Here is a 21,386-nt window from a genome sequence, read left to right as displayed (position 1 = left end):
ATCACGTGGTCTGATTTTGTGACCTTCTGACACAGGCCAAGCTCATGGCAAGTTCACTGGGCGACCAAGTAATAGAACTGCAGTGACTCGCTTAACACATGAGTGCGAGAAACGTCGTACGATGGAGGAAACTTCCCCTAATGAATTTCTCGCTTAACAACAGAAAGCAAACCCAGAGACCTGGCATTGCTTTTACTGCTTCCCCCCTAATTGTTTCCCTGATTCCTGCAGCTTTTTTGGGGGGGAATCTCTCCTATAAGAACCCCCCCCCTTTTGCTCTCTTCCTAGCTGATGTCCACATCTGTGCCGAAATGACGGAAGGAAAAGCACGTACAAACCAATGTGAGTTTATTCTTTGATTTTCCTTAACAAGCAGGGCTTTCCTTTGAATTCTGCAACCTGACCAGGGGCCTTGAATTCCACCAGACCCCCCCTTTAAAAAAAAAATAATTAGGTGGAGTAGCTGAATCTTTTCCTATCATACCCCTGCTCCACAACGAAGAGACTAAAATTACATTCCTGGCTGCCACCACGCACGAGGATTTCTGGATCCGGCATAGCAAAGATTTAATATTTCTTATCATGGTAACAACATGCTCAATTTCAGCTTTTTGTTATTTGGATTTCTCCACTTCCTCCCACAACTCGGTCTTTCTCAGAAGCCCAAGGAGCAGGCAGTAACTTTTGATTTCCCAGCGTTTTCTTCTTTCTGAGGAGCAAGTCCTCCCCAAATACACAGAAAGCGGTGGGTTTATCCCCATTTCCCACCCTCGTTCCTTCAAGAGTCGTGGTTTCTCTGGATAATGCATGCTTTATGCAACTCGCAGACAGAGGGGTAACAGCCAGCGGAAAGAGGCACGGTCAAAACAGATGCATTACAAGACATTGCAAGGAAGGTCGGAGTCATTCCTTCCCGGAGAGAGGAGAAAAAAAGGGAATATCGTGGAAAAAGTTTTGAAGAGGAGAAAACAGGACATCCTTCTTGTCGGAGGAGGAGGGAGAAGGTATAATGCAAGGAGAAAAAGCTTCATTCTAGGACGGACTCTCGGCAACCCACCAGACCTGCAAAGTACAACATTGTCAGGCTGTGGTTGTTTTTCCTCCCCGGGGTGAAAACTTCTCCGGGGGCGACCAGCAGAGAAGTCGATCTGGAGTTTGAGGACTCAGTGAGGATGTGCCTCCTGTGCGCCTTCATCCCTGGTGCCCTGAGGTGCTACGTCAGGTCCACGGACGGAAGTCAGAAGTCCAAGGAAACTCCCATTTCCTCTCAACCTCCTTTGTGAATCAGGCCTTACGTGATCTCTCCCCGGTTGGGAGAGTTCAGAAGCCAGCAACGATCTCCAGCTTGGAAGACAGCCAACGGATGAGTTGGGCACGAAAGCAAGGCAGGCAAGCTACACGTTACACTTCTGGCGGTGCGTGAAAAAGGAGTCGCGGGTTGCAAAAAGAGAGCTCCCTAAACGCATTCTTTAAGAAAGACTGGTAATTATTATTATTATTATTATTATTTTTCCTGTTTTCGGTTCTTGAGGGGGAGGGATGTGAAAATCTGGACGCACAGCCCCACCACAACCAGCAAACATCCCATGGAGATTTTCAACCGGACGCCTCGATCCAGGTTTTGTAGGATTAAAAAAATAACGAACAAGCCGGATCTGGTTTGTTGAGCATCCGTGGGTTTTCATTTCTCCGTGGGACAGAACCCCCGTGTCACGGGTTTGAAGAATGGGAAGCGTTCACATCCCGCGTCTCTGAATTCAGATGGTGTGCTGCGTTGCAGGGGAAGGAGGGAAAGAAAAAAGAAAACGAATTAAGGTGGGGAAAATCCAGAAGAAGGAAAAGGAAGGGAGGGGAGAAAAAGAGAGAGAGAGAGAGAGAGAGAGAGAGAGAGAGAGAGAGAGAGAGAGAGAGAGGCAGAGAAATTGAGAAAGTTTGACATAGTAAATTATTCATCCACCGGGCCTAATGGACACATTATTTAATGGTCCGTGTTCCCATTAAACAAACAATCCGTTGCATTAGCAGCTCGGTGCCCTTTTGAATTCAAAAGCATTTAAGTTGCCATCGACAGATGTCACCTCCGCAACACTCAACGCTGAATTATGCATCAGGGCAATCTAAAAGAATCAATAGCCAGCCCACTTGTCAGGAAATGACTCGAAGCTTGGAGCCCTGAACATGGGAATGTGCCACCAAGCTCTCCTTAGGCCGTTTTTTTAAAATATATTTTTTTAAAATTTTCACTTAGAGCACATGCAATTCATCTTCCGTTTATCGCTGTGTCGCCTGGGTTCAAACAAAGTTTACATCCATGTTCCTTACTTTAGTATTCATTCTCTATTCTTATCTCATTTTTATCTTGTTAATATACATAATATCTCTATTACTATAACACTCCTCTTCTAGACATATTGAATTCTATTAACGTCTTTTCTATATTTCACTAGTAGAATAGAATAACAGAGTTGGAAGGGACTTTGGAGGTCTTCTAGTCCAACCCTCTGCCTAGGCAGGAAACCCTAACACCCCTTCAGACAAATAGTTATGCAACATCTTTTTAAAAAACTTTTTGGCTCGGGGGCCACATTGACTTTTAAAATTTGACAGACAGGCCGGGTCAGCACAAGTTTTTTGGGGAATTGCCCCCCCACCCTCCCCACCCTTCTTCTCCTCCTTCCCCTCCCCTTTGAGGCCCCCTGAGTCAGGAGTTGCTATCGCCGGCGCAGCTCCGCGGGGCGTTGCCTCAGGAAGGGAAAGGCAAAAAAGGAAGAGCCGCGTTGGTGCTTTGCAACGGCAGCAGCGGCACCGGAGGCTCAGGTTCAGCGGCTCCTGGTTCGGCCTTTCCCTTCCCAAGGCAACGCGGGACTGGAGCCGCGCGGAGCTGCGCCCACGGTAGCAACTCCTGACAGCCCCAGCCGGATACCTGAGCGGAGCCCGGGCGGAGGGAAAGCAGTGGGCGTTCCCTGGGCGGCGACCTCGGCCCCGCCACCAGGGAAGCGGCTGCCCAGCTCCGTGTTGTGTGTGCGATTTTATGGCGCGCGACGTGGGGTCTCTTTTGGCCGGCCCCCAATTTTTTTTCAGAGGGGAATTTTTTTTTCAGAGGCGGGCCGTATTAAAATGACCAATGGGCCGGTTGTGGCCCGCGGGCCGTAGTTTGCCCACCCCTGGTCTATTAGCTACTTCTAGCTTTCATATTTTTTTTCTCTCTTTGCAAATGGGCTTTCGCCCCGCCCGCAAAAGATAGTTTTTGCCTCACAGCTGCCCATTTTCATTTACAAGCTATTCTGGTAAATCACGATCGGCTTCGAGCCGGGATTCTTCCAAGCAAGGCTGAATTATCGCTTTGGAGTCTTGTCTGTCATCTCCCAACTGTCAGCTTTCTTGGTAACTCGATGCCGGCTTGATGGGAAATTGCACGCATCGTTTTGTACGCTGGTCTCATGGCTCTACACCTCCCTGCGCGCCCCCCCCATGCAATTCCTTTGCCCGTTGTCTAAGCTAAGGAACTTCAGACACAGAAGAAAAAAAAAACACGGGTTTTTGTTTGCAAGAATCTCACTCCCTGGTGAAATGCTTTGGGTTTGCCTCCTGCCTCTGTGTTGGCCCCCGTGTTTAGCTATAATCCTTCAGACACGTGCAATCTCCTGCTCCCTTAATTAAAGGCGCTCTTTGAGTTAATGGAAGCAATTAATCCAACCGCTGCCAATGGGAAACGCCACGGTTCCCGTTTGGAACATTAAAAAAACAAAGCAAAAAACGTAGCTCTGAAGAGCTGGAGGGGACCCTAAGGGGTCATCCAGTCTAGTCGTTTGCAAGCGTGGCCACTTGGTAATATGTGTAGACTTCAACTTGCAGAATTTCCTAGCCAAGTTACGGGTTGACTTCATCTCCCAGAATTCCCTAGCCAGCATGGCTGGACTCCAGCTCCCAGAATTCCCTAGTCAGCATGGCTGGACTCCAGCTCCCAGAATCCCCTAGGTAGCATAGGTAGATTTCAACTCCCAGAATTCCCTAGTCAGCATGGCTGGACTCCAGCTCCCAGAATTCCCTAGCCAGCATGGCTGGACTCCAGCTCCCAGAATTCCCTAGCCAGCATGGCTGGACTCCAGCTCCCAGAATTCCCTAACCAGCATGGATGGACTCCAGCTCCCAGAATCCTGCAAGTTGAAACCCACACATCTTAAAGTCTCCAAGTTTGAAAAACGCCAATCTATTTTAACCTTCTGGAATGTGCAGGAAAATCAATTTAATTGTCCTTCGGAGAGAAGAGCTTCACCTTCTTCTTAAAACCTGCCAAGGTGAAGAACCCGAAGGAACAGGGGAAGCGCTCACATGACAGAACAGCTAAGAGAAAATGCCTATCGGGGCCAGTTGGGAGTCGTGGGCCAAGCAGTTGAATCTTTTGGCGCAGAGAATAACAAGAGTCGGAAGGGACCTCAATTTTTATAGGAATCGAAAAATCAAGGCTCCCATTGTGGGGGGTTTGGGGGGGATTTTTTGGGGGGAACTTCTGCCAGTTTGTGCTCCTCTCCATGTGTTTGGAGACATCTTAGGACAGGTCCCTCTGCCCCCACATGCCCGGGTGGCTTTTTCAACCTGCCGGGGGCATCCGGTAACCCAATCCTTTGGCGGGGACAGCTGTTGCCTGTGGGCGAAAGCTGCAGACGACGGCCAGATGGACCTGCCTCTCCCCGGGCCTGAGAGGGAAAAGCAACCAGAATTGGCTGCTAATTCATTCCCCCAGAGCTGAACCGAATTCTCCATCTGCTATTAAGCAGGGCTGGGATTCAGCCGGTTTGGGCCGGTTCAAGCAAACCGGATGTTAAATTTAACATCCGTTTGGCCTAACCAGTAGTTGAACCAACTGGCCGGCCCTAGTTGTGCCAGTTTACTATCCGAATAAAAAGGAACCTTTTGAGAAGATGTCAGGTTCAGGATAATCCTCCACTCCACCCAGTAACTCCGAGACAGGCATCTTCTCAAAGGTTCCTTTTTATTCGGATAGTAAACTGGCACAACTGGGGAATCCCGAATCTGAAAGTTCCGGGTTTCCCTCCAAATTCCCCAAAACTTTCCCCTTAGACTGTCTACTATTGACCTCACCCCTTTCCTAAGAGGTCTGTAGGGGGCGTGCATAAGCACACCAACGTGCCTACCGTCCCTGTCCTGTTGTTTCTTTTATATTTTTCTTATATGCATCCCTGTATTCATAACTATGTTTTTACTTCTACCTATTATCTTGTAAGCAATTGACAAATATAAATAAATAAATAAATAAAGTGAAATGACAAATCCATCATCGCATCCCTTGGCCCAATCAACATCCATCCCAACTTAAGACTTCCTCTCACTTATGCGCAACGCAACCTGACCTTGAATGAGAAAAAGAATGTTGTTATGTCTTAACTACATACACTCCCAAGAAATTCCCCCCTCCCTCTTTCCCAGGCTCAAAATGTGGCAGCGTGGGAGCATCTGGTCTCAATATGGCTTCCGAAGCTGACACCCCTCCCCTCCCCTCCCCTCCCCTCCCCTCCCAGAAGTCTCCACGCAGCCCATTTTGGATGCAGGAAAGTGCAGGGTCTGTGCGAAGGCTCTGGGAGAGTGAAAAATGGCCCTCCTGGAAGTTCCAGAAGTCCAGAAATAGGCCTGTTTCCGGCTTCCGGAGGACCTCCGGAGCCCGGGGAAGGCCGTTTTCACCCTCCCAGAGATCTGAGGGAAGCCTCCGGACTCTGGGAAGGCGAAAAATGGCCCTCCTGGAAGTCTGGAAATGGGCCTGTTTCTGGCTTCTGGAGGACCTCCGGAGCCCAGGGAAGGCCATTTTCGCCCTCCCAGAGGCCCAAGAGAAGCCTTCAGACACTGGGGAAGGCAAAAAAATGGCCCTCCCGGAAGTTCTGGTCGGCCACGCCCACCATGGCCACGCCCACTCAGCAACCGAGCAGAGAACCGGTTGCTGGGATATTTGAACCCTACCGCTGCTATTAAGTGATGCGAAGCAGGTACAGGCAATCCCTGACTTAAAACAGTCCAGTTTAGGGACCGTTCGAAGTTGAAATGGCACTGTAAAAAGCGACGTACGGGCATGTTTCGCCCTTACGACCGTTGCAGCATCTCCATGATCGGGCGATGACAATTCAGACACTTGGCAACTGGCTCGTATTGATGATGGTGGCAGCGTCCCGGGGTCACATGATCCCCTTCTGGATGAGCCAAGTCAGTGGGGAAGCCAGATTCCCTGAGCAACAGTGGGGCTAATTTAATAGGTGCAGTGATTCAACTTAAGAGCTCTGGCAAGAAAGGTGGTAAAATGAGAGAAAAGTCACTTAACGGTTGTCTCACGTGGCAACAGAAATGTTGGGCTAAATTTTGATGGAAGGATGGATGGATGGATGGAAGGAAAGAAGGAAGGAAGGAAGGAAGATGGGAAAGGAAAAAGGAAAGTGAAAAAGGAAGGAAGGAAGAAGATGGGGAAGGAAGGAAGGAAGGAAGGAAGGAAGGAAGGAAGGAAGAAGGGAGGAAGGGAAGGAAGGGAAGGAAGGAAGGATAACAGTTATACAAAACTTAGAAGAGTAGACTTAAAGCCAGAGTAAGGGGAATATTGAATAAAATGCCATAAGCAGTAAAAAGTCCCAAATAAAAATACAACAGCACAAGCCAGCCAAGAAATGTAATCACATCCCTCTAACGTTCTCATTTATTATTCATTTCCGCTCTTCTAATTTGCCTCAGAAATTCACCAGGTGGATTGCAAAGCTAGCAAAACCCTTAAAAGTGCAAAACACAAGATGTGCAACGAACTCTGGATGAAAGAAAGAAAAGAAAGAAAGAAAGAAAGAAAGAAAGAAAGAAAGAAAGAAAGAAAGAAAGAAAGAAAGAAAGAAAGAAAGAAGGATAGGATAGGATAGGATAGGATAGGATAGGATAGGATAGGATAGGATAGGATAGGATAGGATAGGATAGGATAGGATAGGATTAGGAATAGGAATAGGAATAGGAATAGGAGTTGGAAGGGACCTTGGAGGTCTTCTAGTCCAACCCCCTGCTTAGTTAGGAAACCCTACGCACCACTTCAGACAAATGGAATCCAACATCTTTTTAAAAACTTCCAGTGTTGGAGCATTCACAAGTTCTGGAGGCAAATTGTTCCACTGGTTAATTGCTCTCACTGTCAGGAAATTTCATCTTAGTTCTAGGTTGCTTCTCTCCTTGGTTAGTTTCCACCCATTGCTTCTTGTCCTGCCTTCAGGTGCTTTGGAGAATAGCTTGACTCCCTCTTCTTTGGGGCAGCCCCTGAGATGCTGGAAGACTGCTATCCTGTCACCCCTTAGTCCTTCTTTTCATCAAACTAGACATACCCAGTCCCTGCCACCGTTCTTCATCTTCTTTAGCCTCCAGTCCCCTAATCCTCTTTATTTCTCTTCTCTGGCACTTTTTCCAAAGTCTCAACATCTTTTTGATAATACGGCGACCAAAACTGGATCCCGTATCCCAAGTGCCAGCTTTGGAAGCTATATTCCACGCTGCCACATCGCCTGAGAAAGCGAGAGGGGGTGGATTTCTATGGAGTAGCTCTCAGTAGACAAAATAAAATGCTTTTGTTAATTCAAGGTCGTTGAGTATGGCGCTGGAGGAAATAAGGGTGGATTTGTAGTTTGGGAAATTGTGGGAAGCCCGAAAGCTTTTAGATTTGGGATTCCACAGATGTGCCAGGTGCTATTCTAATGACTGATAGATAATGACTGTCTCAGAGTTACTGCTTGGAATGGAGGTTTGCTGGAGTGCTGACACCAAGGGTGATCATACTAAGGCTTTATAAAGTGGTACTAATACTTCACGTGGTATTGATTTTATACCTCTGCCAATGCAAAAGAAGGATAGAATCAAGATCAGGTGGAAGAATTGTGGACGGTTATGGCAAAGGAATTGTCCATCCCCCGATAGCCTTGTTTCTGTTTTTTTTTTTAACTTCCTAAAATATTGCATTCCTCTTCCATTCTTTCTGTTGTGATGTTTATAGGTGAACGAAGGCTTTTTGCTTTAAGACAGCGATAATTTGATAGAAGGGCACTCAAAAAAACTCTCTGGCTCAAGCTGTAAGGTTTTTAGCTGTTCTTTCAATTCCCTTGGCTGTTGAAATTTTGCATTAATCATCAGGCCCAGTCCAGCTTAATGGAAAAATAATGTTAATTTCATTTCTCCCCTGATCCTAAACCATGCCGTCTTTGCCAGAGGTGTTAGCTTTCCACAGACAATAATTGCCTCCCGTCCTTTTTTGAAAGAAGAGATAACGGGAACGAAAGAAGAGAAAATAAGAGGGAAATCTTAAAAGCTTCTCTATGGCTGTTGAATTACAACTTCCACCATCCCTGATCTCTAACCATAGGAGAGCCAGTTTGGTCTAGTGGACTAAGGTGCTAGCTTAGAAACCAGGAGACAGTGACTTCTAATCCTGCATTAGCCATTTGTCCAGAATGGCAATAGGGTGTCCTGGCTAAGCAAGGGGTTGGAATGGAAGACCTCCACAGCCCCTTTCAACTTTGTTATTCTGTATTCTGCATTAGCCATGAAAACCGCCTGGGTGAAAACTGGCAATTTCCCGGGCCAATTACCAGGAGATTGTGAGTTCTAGTCCCATTACTGATGGCCTGATTGATGGATTCAGTGCCCTGTATATAGTGGTCCACTGGATATGTCTGGTTTAATGAAAAGAAGGACTAGGGGAGACAGGATAACAGTGTTTCGATATCTCAGGGGCTGCCCCAAAGAAGAGGCAGTCAAGCTATACTCCAAAGCACCAGAGAAGGCAGGACAAGAAGCAACGGGTGGAAACTAATCAAGGAGAGAAACAACCTAGAACTAAGGAGAAATTTCCTGAACAATTAATCTGTGGAACAACTTGCCTCCAGAAATTGTGATGTTCCAACACTGGGAGTTTTTAAAAAGATGTTGGATATCCATTTGTCTGAAGTGGCGTAGGGTTTCCTGCCTAGGCAGGGGGTTGGACTAGAAGACCTCCAAGGTCCCTTCCAACTCTGTTATTCTGTTCTATCTCCTAGCAGTGACTTGGGGAAACGCACAAAAGATTAAAGCCATCACAAAAGATACCCATCTCTAGAGCACAGTCTTAAGAGAGGGAAAGGGAGACAGACAGAGAAATAATCCATACTATTTGAGGTGGGCAAATCTTATATTGTCCCCGTCTCCATGGGGCGGGGTGGACCAGTTTGGGAAGGCCGGGGTTGTCCTTTATGATAGGGGGAATCCAACCCCTCTGAAGGACATCAGGTTGGGAGACGACCCATTAATTGCGCTGTATTTTGCTTTTCCTCTGGAGAGATTGAGGTAGTTATATGGGAGTTACTCCTTCTCTCAGTTGGAGGAGATGGGCTCAAAGGTTGCACCCTTGAGCGCCTGATTTGGTTCTTCTCAGCACTTGTCCAGCCCATAAACTTTCTACTACTCTGGTCTATTTGTTATCGCTATCCAGGGTACTGAACATCCTTCCTAAATCCTGCTTTGTTCATCCGTCTATCTATAACTGTATCATCTATAACTATGTCATCTATATCTACATCTATCTATCCACCCACCCATCCATCCATCCATTGCTTCTTTCATCATTCCATCCATCCTCTCTCTCTCTAGCTATCCATCCATCCATCCATCTATTGACTACTCCATCGTTCTATCGTTCCATCCCTTCATTCAATTTACATAGCTGCCCATCACATAAACAAGTGACTTTGGGTGGCCTACAATCTGAACTGCTTCCTTTGGCCTGGATGGTGTTTCTCCCATCTTGACAACTTTCAGATGTGTGGACTTCAACTCCCAGAATTCCATAGCCAACATGTTGAAGGTTGAGGAGCACTGGCCTACGCTGTCTCCAGTCCATTTGGCAGAAGAAGCTTTAGTGAAGGCAGCATCTACCTAACCATAGAGTGGGATCAGCAAGATAGTCCTCTAAAGGCAGTCCATTCATTCAACATTCATCTTTCAGTATAGTTCCCTCTCTCTCTCCCCCTCTCTCTTCCTTCCTCTCTCTCTCTCCCCCTTCTCTCCCCTTCCCTCCCCCTCTCTCTTTCTCTCTCTCTCCCTCTTTCTCTCTCTCTCTCCCTCTCCCTCCCTCCCTTCCTCCTTACAAATAATCTTTCCTTTTACCCTTCACACACTTCCCATCCATCCATCCATCCATCCATCAAAATTTATATGGCTTACCAAAATAAAAACCCCACATAAACAACCAATAAAAACCAATAACACCCCACCCTACTCTGGGGACCACAATCAATTAATCAAATAAGCCACTCGATGGGCTCCACCCCACTCTGGGGGGGGTGGGCAGGCTTGTTGGCAAAACCCAGGAGGCCTCACGAAAGAGCGTCAACGTTTAAATTCTCTACCTCTGGAAAACCCGAGACGGTTCTTTGTGGATCTAGGACTTGTCATCTGCCCTGGGACTCCACGGCCCATCCCTCCTCTGGGCTGGATGTAGGGGATGGGCATTGTAGTCCCTCTACAATTAAATACAAGCCACGTCGCAACCCCAGGTGGGCTCACCGTAGTATAGTGGACAATACAGAGGATTGCAATCATCAGGAGGCCAATGAGGATGGACGCGATGGCAACCAGCAAAGCCGTGTGGCCCAGCCGCCTCGACCCTTCGATGTCTCCTTGATTGTAGCTATTTAGCGCCTGCGGGAAGAAAGAGGAGGAGGCAGCCCCAGTTAAAAATCCCGACGTGAACTCTGCTCCCATTTTGTTCCCGAGGGCGTCAAGACCCATAAGGCACTCCTGCCTGGGAGAGCTTTTTCCTGAAAAGGCTTGGCTGGGGAGGCCGTCGGTCTTCTTTGGAATCGGCCTCCCTTTTGGGTCAGGGGGGAGAGAGTACGAAGGGCATTTGTATTGTTAAGTGAATGAAATACCCTGACAACACGATGTTTATTAAGCACCCAGGAATGTAATTCACAGCAAATTCATAAAACGTATTTTAAAAAAATAATAATTTGGACGCTTGACTCATATTTATGACTCGGTGGCGGCGTCGCGGGGGGTGGGGAAATCATGCCATCTTCTGACCAGCAGAGTCGACGGGGAGACACCAGATTCACTCAACGGCGGCGTGACTAACTTTCAAAATGGCGTCGATTCACTCAACGACAGCGTGACTCGTTTAACAAATGCAGGGGTTTCACTTGAAAAACGGTGGCAAGGAAAGTTTGTCCAAACCAAACCAAACCAAACCAAACCAGGGTAAAACGTACTTCGCCATTGCCTCGCTTAGCAACGGAACTTTTGGGGCTCCGTTGAGGTCGATTCGGGAGGGGGGAAGGGGGAAATAAAATGGCACGTAACCAGCCGTGTACGAGAGACAATTAACGCCCCAGTTAAAAAGGCACAAAGGCCGCCAGTTAAATCCAGGCCTTTGAGGGCGACCTTTCCTCGCTCTCTCTCTCAAACGTGAAGGTGTCCCACGACACAAACAGATCCCGTTACAGCAAGGAGACACCGAAGCCGACGCAGGCAACAACTCGAGTCTCAGGGGCCAGGCCTGAAATCTTGGACCTCTCTGATGTCACGGGTAAGATGAGCCTGAGGAGAAATAGCCGTGAGGGAGCTAAAAGTCTGTGGAGGTTCTCAGTCCTCCAGGTCACGGCTGTCCCAAAGGTGGGATGTGGGTTTGTTGTTTTTTTCAGGAGGCCATTTTGTTTTGAAGACGTTTCGCTTCTCCTCCGAGAAGCTTCTTCAGATCCGACCGGATGGTGGGGAAGCGAAGGATTGATACTCCTTGTAGACAGCTGGTCATTTGCATCCTTTGAGAGGGTGGTTGAGGCCACTTGGAGGTTTCTCTGTGTCCTCAGGGTCACCTGCGTGGTGCAAATGCGTGTGGAGCCTTCTGACCGGATGGTGGGGAAGGAAAGAATTGATACTCCTTGCAGACAGCTGGTCATTTGCATCCTTTGAGAGGGTGGTTGAGGCCACTTGGAGAGGTTTGTCTCTGTCCTACAGGAACCACTTGCACCACTCACTTTTAAACCCCATCCTGGGAAAAGCACGATGGGTATTGTCTATCCACCCGGGAGGGTTTCCCAAATCTTTGGAGCTGTTGCAGTCAGAAAGCGAGTGAGGGGGGTGGCGGTGCAAGAGTTCCTCCCCACCCCGGTCTCCCCAATCTTGCCTCCCTCCTTCCACATCCTGTTGGCTGAAGGAGCCTTCCTCATATCTCAGCGGATTTGGCCAGGCTCCCTGTATCTCCTGGAGCTTCAAGAAGAGACGGTTGGCCTTTTTTTTTTTTCCCTAAGTAATGCACTGCAGTCCATTAAGGCTGCTAAATGCCTTAGTCTGGGTCTTGGCCCAGAATCCTCCTCCCTGTCTGGGATCGATAGAAAAAGGGTGTGACTTCTGCTGCAGAGGGCAGGAGAGCACAGCCTGAACTTCTGCTGGTCCCCCCCCCACCCCCCAAGCAGCTTCTGCCTCTACAGCAAAGGGTCCTCAAACGTGACAAGTTCAAGACTTGTGGACTTCAACTCCCAGAATTCCTGAGCTAACATGGCTGGAGGAGGAGGGATTCTGGGAGTTGGAAGTCCACAAATCTTAAAGCGGTCAAGTTTGAAGACCCCTGGAATAGATAGATGGAGAAAGAGAGGTAGAATAGATAGAGAGAAAGATAGATAGATATAGAGGGAGGGGGGGAGAGAGAGAGAGAGAATAGGATAGGATAGAAAGATGGATGGATGGATGGATGGATGGAATAGAAAGAGATAGGTGGATGGATGGAATAGATAAAGAGAGGTAGAATAGATAGAAAGAAAGAGAGAATAGATAGAATAGACTAAGAGAGGTAGAATAGAGATAGAATAGATAGATAGAGGGAGAGAGAAAGATAGAATAGAATAGAATAGAATAGAATAGAATAGAATAGAATAGAATAAAGAGGTAGAATAGATAGAAAGAGATAGAATAGATAAAAGGGATAAAGAGAGAGGATAGATAGATAGACGGGCAGACAGACAGACAGATAGATAGAATAGATCAAGGGTCTTCAAACTTGGCGAAGTTCAAGACTTGTGGACTTCAACTCCCAGAATTCCTGAGCTGACATGACCGGAGGTGGAATTCTGGGAGTTGAAGTCCACAAGTCTTAAAGCTGTCAAGTTTGAAGACCCTCCAGCTCTACAGAGAAGACGGGGTCCATCTCTTCTCCAAAGCACCAGCAGGCACGACAAGAAGTAGTGGGTGGAGACTGACCAAGGAGAGAAGCAACCTGGAACTAAGGAGGAAATTTCCTGAAAGTCAGAACAATTAACCAGTGGAACAACTGGCCTCCAGAAGTTGTGGATTCTCCCACGCTGGAGGTTTTTAAAGAAGAGACTGGACAGCCATTTGTCTGAAGGGGTGTAGGGTCTCCTGCCTAAGCAGGGGGCTGGACTAGAAGACCTCCAAGGTCCCTTCCAGCTCTGCTATTCTCCAAAGCACCTGAAGACAGGACAAGTGGCAACGGATGGAAAGTAATCAAAGAGAGAAGCCACCTAGAACTAAGGAGGAATTTCCTAACAGTGAGAACAATTAACCGGTGGAACGGCTTGCCTCTAGAACTTGTGGATGCTCCATCATTGAAGGCTTTAAGAAGAGACTGGACAGTCATTTGTCTGAAATGGTATATGATTTCCTCATTGAGCCACCGTCATAAATACGAGTCAGTCTGCCAGAGAAGAGCAACCAGGAGGATGAGAGGACTGGAGGCTAAAACATACAAAGAACGGTTGCAAGAACTGGGCCTGGCTAGTCTAGTGGAGAGAAGGACCAGGGGAGACGGGAGAGCAGCCTTCCAATAGTTGAGGGGCTGCCCCAGAGAGGAGGAGGGGGTCAAGCTATTTTCCAAGGCACCTGAAGGTCAGACAAGGAATAATGGATGGAAACTGACCAAGGAGAGATTCAGCCTGGAAATAAGGGGGAATTTTCTGACAGGGAGAACAATTAACCCATGGAACAGAAGTTGCCTTTGGAAGTGGTGGGATCTTCATCCCTGGAAGCTTTCAAGAAGAGACTGGACTGCCATCTGTCAGAAATGGTGTAGGGTCTCCTGCTTGGGTGGGGTGGGGGGTTGGACTAGATGACCTACAAGGTCCCTTCCAACTCTGTTAATCTATCAGTCTAAAACTCCAGGAAGCAGGCTATTCCAGTGATTAATTGTTCTGACTGTCAGGAAATTTCTCCTTCTAGCTTGGACCTCTCTTTAACAAACTTCCATTACTTCTTTTCCCGTCCTCTGGTGTTTTGGAAAACAAGTCAGCGAATCCCCTCTTCTCTGTGGCAGCCCCTCAATTCCTTGAAAGACTGCTGTCATTAGAAGTAGTCCTCACCTGGCGCCTGGTGTTCAAGGATCAAATACATCCTTTAAGCACTGAAGGCATTCTGTTCCCAACCTCCCCCAGATCCCCAGCATTTCGAACCCGTTCCTTTTGGCGAAGGGCAGCCTCAGGAATGACAGAGGTGGGGATGCCAGAGGTGGCATGTAGGCCAACTGGTTGCGAATTCTGGGAACCGCAGTTGACTATTTGGAGAATGCCAAAGTGGAGGTGGGAAAATAGAAAGGTGTAATGTGGCTCAAACATTTTCCAGCTCAGGAGCGTTGTGTTGGATACTGGAAAAGGCAGGTGGTTACCCGACATCTGTCTGTTCCGAATTTCCCCGTTTGTATTTGCAACCTCATTATTATCTATTCACCACAGTGTGATGTCACCGCTGTTCGTTCTTTAGCTGGCATTGGCCTTTACATATATCAAGATCTTCCTTCCAAGAATCTTGGATTATTTTTTGTAGGAGAAGGGAAACAACAGCTGGATTCACAGTCTGAGAGGGGTGGAAACTTATCAATTCAACTCCTTGCAAGAATAACAGAATAACACAGTTGGAAGGGATTTGGGGGGGTCATATAGTCCAACCCCCTTCTCAAGCTAAACTAAACTAAACCCTCAAGTAAAGACCAGAAAATTATCGAGGTAGCATCTAAGAATCTAGGCAGTTCGAAAAGGGGATAAACTTAGGGGGTACAGGCCTGATAAATTCAATATTTCTTAAATTCAATATTTCTAGATATGGAGGAAAACGTTGAGGTATCTCTCTGAGGGCTTCAATCACGATTGGCACATCAAAGATCACCTTTTCCCTAAGTACGACTTTGATCTTCAAACATTTTTTTTATCCCCGAATCTTTCTCTTTAATCCCCGCATCTCCCAAAATAGCCACGTCAATGAACCAATCTTTCTTCCTTTCCACCAAACTGCACAACAACAAAAATATACACTCAAAAGGAGATTCAACGATCTGTCTTTAGAACTGGAATATATTCAAACCAGAGTGATAGACTGAGAACTAAACCCCAGCAAAAGAGAAGCAGACAATTTAAACTACTTAATGTTTTTTTTTTTTGCAAGAAATTGCAAAGCCTGGTTTTTTGGCTTCCAAGTGACGTTACTTGAGAGAATGAAGAACATTAAATGGCTTCTAGGTGATCTGAAATTATTTCTTTTATTTTTCAGTTTTAAAAATAATCGTACTCATCGGCTATTTCTAGACCTCTAGGGTGGAAGAGCAAACTTTTAAGATCCGTGGGGGTGACATCCTTTAAATTTGCAAACAGTTCAAATGTGCTTGCGTGGAACAGAGACTGACATTTCTGAATCTTCCAGTGTAAATAGCAAAAGAAGGGCTAAGAGAGACAGATAATAGCCATTAAAAGTGAGCTTCAAGCCATCTCCAGTTCCCATATACACCTTTATAGCTTAATTCTAATTATTCAGATTCAAGTTAGACCTCAAGAGGACCGTCAGACAGACAGAAGGTCCACCTCGCGGTGAATCCAGGAAAAAGTAACGTAAGAGGAAAGAAAGAAAAAAAATAGATCTATATACAGGTAGTTCTCAACTTGTGAGTTACAATTGAGCCCAACGCTTCTGTGGTTCAATGAGACATTTGTTAAGTGACATTTTGCCCCATTTTACTATCTTCCTGGCCACCGTTTTTTGTGAATCACTGCATTGGATAAGTTAGTAACCTGGTTGTTAAGTGAAATTATGGCTATCTCGTGGATTTTGCTTTGTCAGAAGGTCTCGAAAGGGGAATCACAGGTTTGCAAGCAGTTGAATGTTGATCACATGGATCAGTGGTGGGATTCAAAAAATGTTTTCCTACCGGTTCTATTTTATCAATGGTTAGACAAAAAGACACGGTAATGAAATATATTAGGAAATTTCATAACATAAGACTAGTAGAATGATATAGAATATAATATAAAAATATATAACCATTGGATGAATGCATAATATACATTCATATAAAATTTAGAATATTCTGTATAAAATGATGGAATAATAGTTTAGTCAAATGAACGATTAATAACTGACAGTGTATAAATAACATATGTTGGATTGATAATGTGAGAATCTATAAAAATTGTAAGGACTATGAGAGGATAGCACAAAAGATTTGTAACCAACTGACACACTGTATGTATATAACTGGAAGATGGTTTTATGTTTTTTTATGTTTTGTGTTTGTTTTAAAAATAAAAAAAAATTGGGCAAAAATTACTACTGGTTCTGTGGGCGTGGCTTGATGGGCGTGGTATTGACTTGGTGGGCGTGGTGTGGCTTGGTGGGCATGGCTTGGTGAGCGGGGCAGGGGAAGGATACTGCAAAATCTCCATTCCCTCCCCACTACCCCACTAACCTGCTTTCCAGCTCCGTTCTCCTGTGGTGGGCAACAAATGAAGACCCAGCTGATCAGCTGGGACTCAGGAGGCGGAGAATAGATGGGGTTGGCGGGGCCAGTCAGAGGCGGGATTTGTCGCTTCTCTGAACTACTCAAAATGCCCGCTACTGGTCCAAACCAGCTGAATACCCACCTCGGATGGAGATGCTACCAAGATGGTAACTATTAAAAATGGTCATGTCACTTTTTTCCACGCCGTTGCAGCTTGGAACGGTCACTAAATGAACCATTGTAACTCCAAGACTACCTATACCATAAAATGGTGGTTATTTTTATAACCTTTAACTGGACAAAACAGCCCATCATCCAACCACAACTTTTGAACCCAGATTCCTTAAACGGGCTGACTGACAGAAAGCATCCAAAATCTGCGGTCCATGACTCCTCCCAGGATGTTGAAGTTTGGCAAAAAAAATTTTTACAAAACATTTTAGGACATAATATAAGATGCCGTAGGACGCTTCCTGAAACCGGGCTAAAAAAGGCGGACTATTTTTCAAAGCAGGCCCATCCCTGGGTGTATTTATTTATTTACCCAGTGGAGAAACCGCCTCTCCCTTTCCAAAGAGGAGCCATGAATTTTCAAGAATTGTTCTGGGATGCTCTTAGCTCTGCCGTGGTCGAAGGCGCTGAGGAATCTGATCAGGAAATATTTCTGAAAACGGTGACCCAACAGGCCGCGGGGATTGTCTAATAAATAATAAACGCAGTAATTGCATAACAGGATATGCCCGCTTGCCGGGGTTTGTGAACACTGAAGAGCATCCATTAGCAAGTGGAAATTGGAGGTCCAGATTTCTCGGCTGCGGTGATAACAGCCATGGGATTTTTCATCCTCCATCCTGCCTTGCCCCACTATTGGCTGGGATAAGGGGAGTTAGGGACCCTTAGTGTAACGTTTCATCATCCAAAGTAAGTAACTTTATCAGTGCTAACACTGATAAACATCTGCAAGAAAACCACCAAGCTCAGAGAGCACCAAGGACCCAATAATTCTTCTCTTCTCCTCCTCCTCCTCCCTGCAAACCCCATTCCCTTCTAGCACTGATGATGTTCCCTAGTTGGGTCATGAAACGTCTGCAAGAAAACCACCCAGCTCAGAGAGCACCAAGGACCCCTCATGTCACCCCACCCCTTGCTACACATATTATCCTTCGTTGATAGCAGAGGCTGGACTGCAGCAACATCTGTAGGGACTATCCAGTTCTGCTTATCTCAAAAGTTATATTTTGGAGGGCGAATGGAGAGGCCCGTTACATTTTTCCATGCTTTGCATTTTTAAAAATATGAATATAATAGTCATCCCTTGCCAGGAGTTTAGGCCAAATGGACATAGATTGGGGGTGGGTGGGGCTTTCAGGTACACAACTGGCTTATGGGAAGTATTTCAACTGTTGGTGGCAACCAGGGGATTTGAGAATTCCTGTCCCCTGGAATTCCTCAGGATCTCTTCTTTAAATTCCCCACCTTTGCAGTGTTTAATACTCCTACTCCACTTCCAGACTTGAGCTGGGAGGCCATTTAGGGTAAAAGCCCCCCACCGCCCAACTCCACCCCACCCCACCCCCGCTGTTAAAGTGCCACCAAGCAAACCAAGCTGGCATATTTTGGAAAGGAGACTTGGAAGGAAGTCTTTAGAGACGCGATCCGGGTTAACCGTTGCACGTTTGCGACAACTAGAGCCCGGACCGAGCTGCCGCTCGCGGGATCCGCACCTCCACCAATTCCTAAGCAACGCCCGGCAGAATCCGCGCAGCGGCTACCGGCGTCCGTCGCCTCCCAAACGGGAAGACGCAGCCGCCTGAGCCTGAAACAGGTCCCTTCCGTCGCGCCTTTTGGTTGCCCCCTTACTATCCCGACGCCAAAGCACCTGGAGAGCCCGTCTCCTTGATCCCCGAGAGGCCGAGCCCCCTCCCCAGACCCCGCGCCCCCAAACCCCTTTTCCCTGCCGTTTGCCCCTCGGCTTTAGGCCCCCAAGACGCAGATGGAGCGATTCGTGCGTAAAAGCGCACAAGCGCCTTTGACCCAAAGGGAAGAAGAGAGAGAGGGTGACCAAGGAGGCGAGGCGAGGCAGGGGGGCGTTTGAGAAAGGGACCAAGGGAACACGGGTGGGGGGGACTCCGGTGGGGTCTCCACCCCCGGCCTCGGTTTGCAGGGGTGCCCAGGCGCATGGGGTGTCTCCCCGACAGCCAGGATGGGTCCTGGCAACGTTGGGCAGGGCGCGGGGTGTCGGGAGGTGGGGAGGGGTCCCTGGCTTCCCCGCCCGCTCCCCCGGCTCACCATGACCGAAAAAACGAAGGCGGCGATGTTGACGGGGTACGCGGGGCAGAAGCAGGACAGAATGCTCAGCCACAAATAGTTTTTGGGCGGGGGGCGCTGCTCCTCTTCCTCCTCGGGGCCCGGGATCTCCTCGGCGCCGTTCAGCTGGAGCTCGGCGCCGCTGCCGCTCTTCTCCAAGCCCCGCTTGAGGTCCGAGTAAGCCGGGGGAGGCGACGAGCCCGCCATGGGGTGGGGGTCGTGGGGAAGCCGGAGAAGACGGGCGAGGAGGCGAAAGTTGGACGGCGGAGAGAGCGCGCAAGGCAGGCGGGAGGAGGAGGAGGAGGAGAAGGAGAAGAAGCGAGGGAACTGGTTCGGTCCGGGCTCCTTCCTCTGCCTTCGCCTCGGGAACGACGGCGTTGCTGCTGGTCAAAAAAAAACCGTAAACCCCAGCGGAGACCAGCTCGCTCCGGACAACCGCTCAGGTTTCTAACCCGGAGCGAAGAGAAGACGCGCCCGCCGGTCTGTGCCAAGGCGCGCCTGGAGCTCCGCGCTGCCTGGAGCCCCCACCCGACCCCACCCCGCACCAGCAGAGGCTTTGGGGGGGTGGGGGTTGTAGAGAGAGACAGACCTGATTGGCCGAAGAAAGCCCTCTTCGACCCAATCAACGTTGGGGAAAGGCGGGGAGACCACCCGGGGAGGCTGGGGGGGGACGGGGACGACCCCGAATGGAAAACTTGAATGGAATGGAATGGAATGGAGGAGAGGAGAGGAGAGGAGAGGAGAGGAGAGGAAGGAAGGAAGGAAGGAAGGAAGGAAGGAAGGAAGGAAGGAAGGAAGGAAGGAAGGAAGGAAGGAAGGAAAAATAGAATAGAATAGAATAGAATAGAATAGAATAGAATAGAATAACAGTAGAATGGAATGGAATGGAATGGGATAGAATAGAATAGAATAGAATAGAATAGAATAACAGTAGAATGGAATAGAATAGAATAGAATAGAATAGAATAGAATAGAATAGAATAGAATAGAATAGAATAGAATAGAATAGAATAACAGTAGAATGGAATGGCATAGAACAGAATAGAATAGCAGAGTTGGAAGGGGCCTTGGAGGTCTTCTAGTCCAACCCCTTGCTTAGGCAGGAAACCCTACACCACTTAGAGGAGGGCACCTCAGAGGTCCTCTAGACTAGGGGCCACCCTCCAAGTGATGTGTAACTTTTAGGCAAGCCTTTTTCTTTTGGCTTGTTTTTGGCTTGGGGAGGCTGGGAATGACAAGAAAAAGATACTGAGACTCTAGAAAGAGCAAGAAAGAGAATGAGGAGACCAGAGGCTAAAGAACGGTGGCAAGAACTGGGGGTGTCTAGTTTAATGAAAAGAAGGACCAGGGGAGACCTAGATGCAGTCTTCCAAGTCACAACAGTTCTGCAAAAAGTGACTTATATGACCATTTCTCCCACTTACGAGGTTGCAGCATCTCTCTGGTCACACAATCCAAATTCAGAGGCTTGGCAACCGGCTGGTATTAATAATGATGGTTGCAGTCCTTTATTATTGATAAGGGCTTTGTTTGCATAAACAGGAAATTAGAATATTAATTCCACAATAATGGAGGTGGGGGGGGGGAGGAAGAAGAGAAGGAGAATAACATCCAAGGGTCAAGCTTCAATTCCTGGTCAACAATACTTGTGAATTATACCTTTAATTATTTCTTGGATTTAATCTTTATACCTAAGGATTGGCAAGGCAACTCCATTAAGGAAATGCCAGGAAATCATGTAAATGGTAGCTCTCCAGGTCCGGACGATGCCTCTTAGTGAGATGGGTGGGCGTATAAATTTCATAATAAAATAGAAAATGAGTAAAAATAAAAAGTTGAAGCTGAGTTAGATGGAGCCCTTCCCTTGCAAAGAATCTCAGAATCTCATCCCGGGCTGTAAATATTCCGATTCAGCAATGGAGGCTTTTTAGAATCCCCCCCAAAGACAGACTCATAAATCAATCTGCAGAGAAAATTCCATTAATGTGCTTTCTCCCACGGTAGAAACCCTTGGCTGGATTCTCACTGGGTCCCACTCTGCCGAGTCATCTCCATTTTGCTGTTAGATGCGTGCCTTTCCAAAAGGTTTATATAACCCTCCGTGGCCAAGCGAAGAATGCAAGCTGGAAGGGCCTTCGGGATGTTTGAATGCCTTTTTCGAGCACTTACTGACTCAGAAGGAGAATATCGAAAGGAGCGGTCCTTGGTGCTCTCTGAGCTTGGTGGTTTTCTTGCAGACGTTTCATCATCCAAACTAGGTAACAACATCAGTGTTACAAGAGAATGGGGATTGTGGAGAGGAGGAGAAGGAAAG

At 47.4% G+C, this 21,386-nt stretch overlaps 1 protein-coding gene across 1 annotated transcript; it reads right to left on the bottom strand.

The window, feature by feature from the left end:
• Positions 1-331: 331 nt before the first annotated feature.
• Positions 332-19,604, bottom strand: TMEM233 (transmembrane protein 233). Its single transcript, XM_026718665.2, has 3 exons — positions 19,055-19,604; positions 10,561-10,695; positions 332-1,769 (listed from the first exon to the last, which is right to left on the bottom strand). Exons 1-3 carry the CDS (start codon positions 19,277-19,279, stop codon positions 1,758-1,760), a joined length of 372 nt encoding a protein of 123 aa, XP_026574450.1. The 5' UTR covers positions 19,280-19,604; the 3' UTR covers positions 332-1,757.
• Positions 19,605-21,386: the final 1,782 nt, after the last annotated feature.

This window comes from Pseudonaja textilis, chromosome 15 (assembly GCF_049901715.1).
Source record: "Pseudonaja textilis isolate UNSWEBS1 chromosome 15, rPseTex1.2, whole genome shotgun sequence".
In the NCBI taxonomy this organism is placed as follows: Eukaryota; Metazoa; Chordata; class Lepidosauria; order Squamata; family Elapidae; genus Pseudonaja; species Pseudonaja textilis.
The sequence above is the reverse complement of the archived record's forward strand: the minus strand, read 5'-3'. Positions and strand labels throughout refer to the sequence as shown.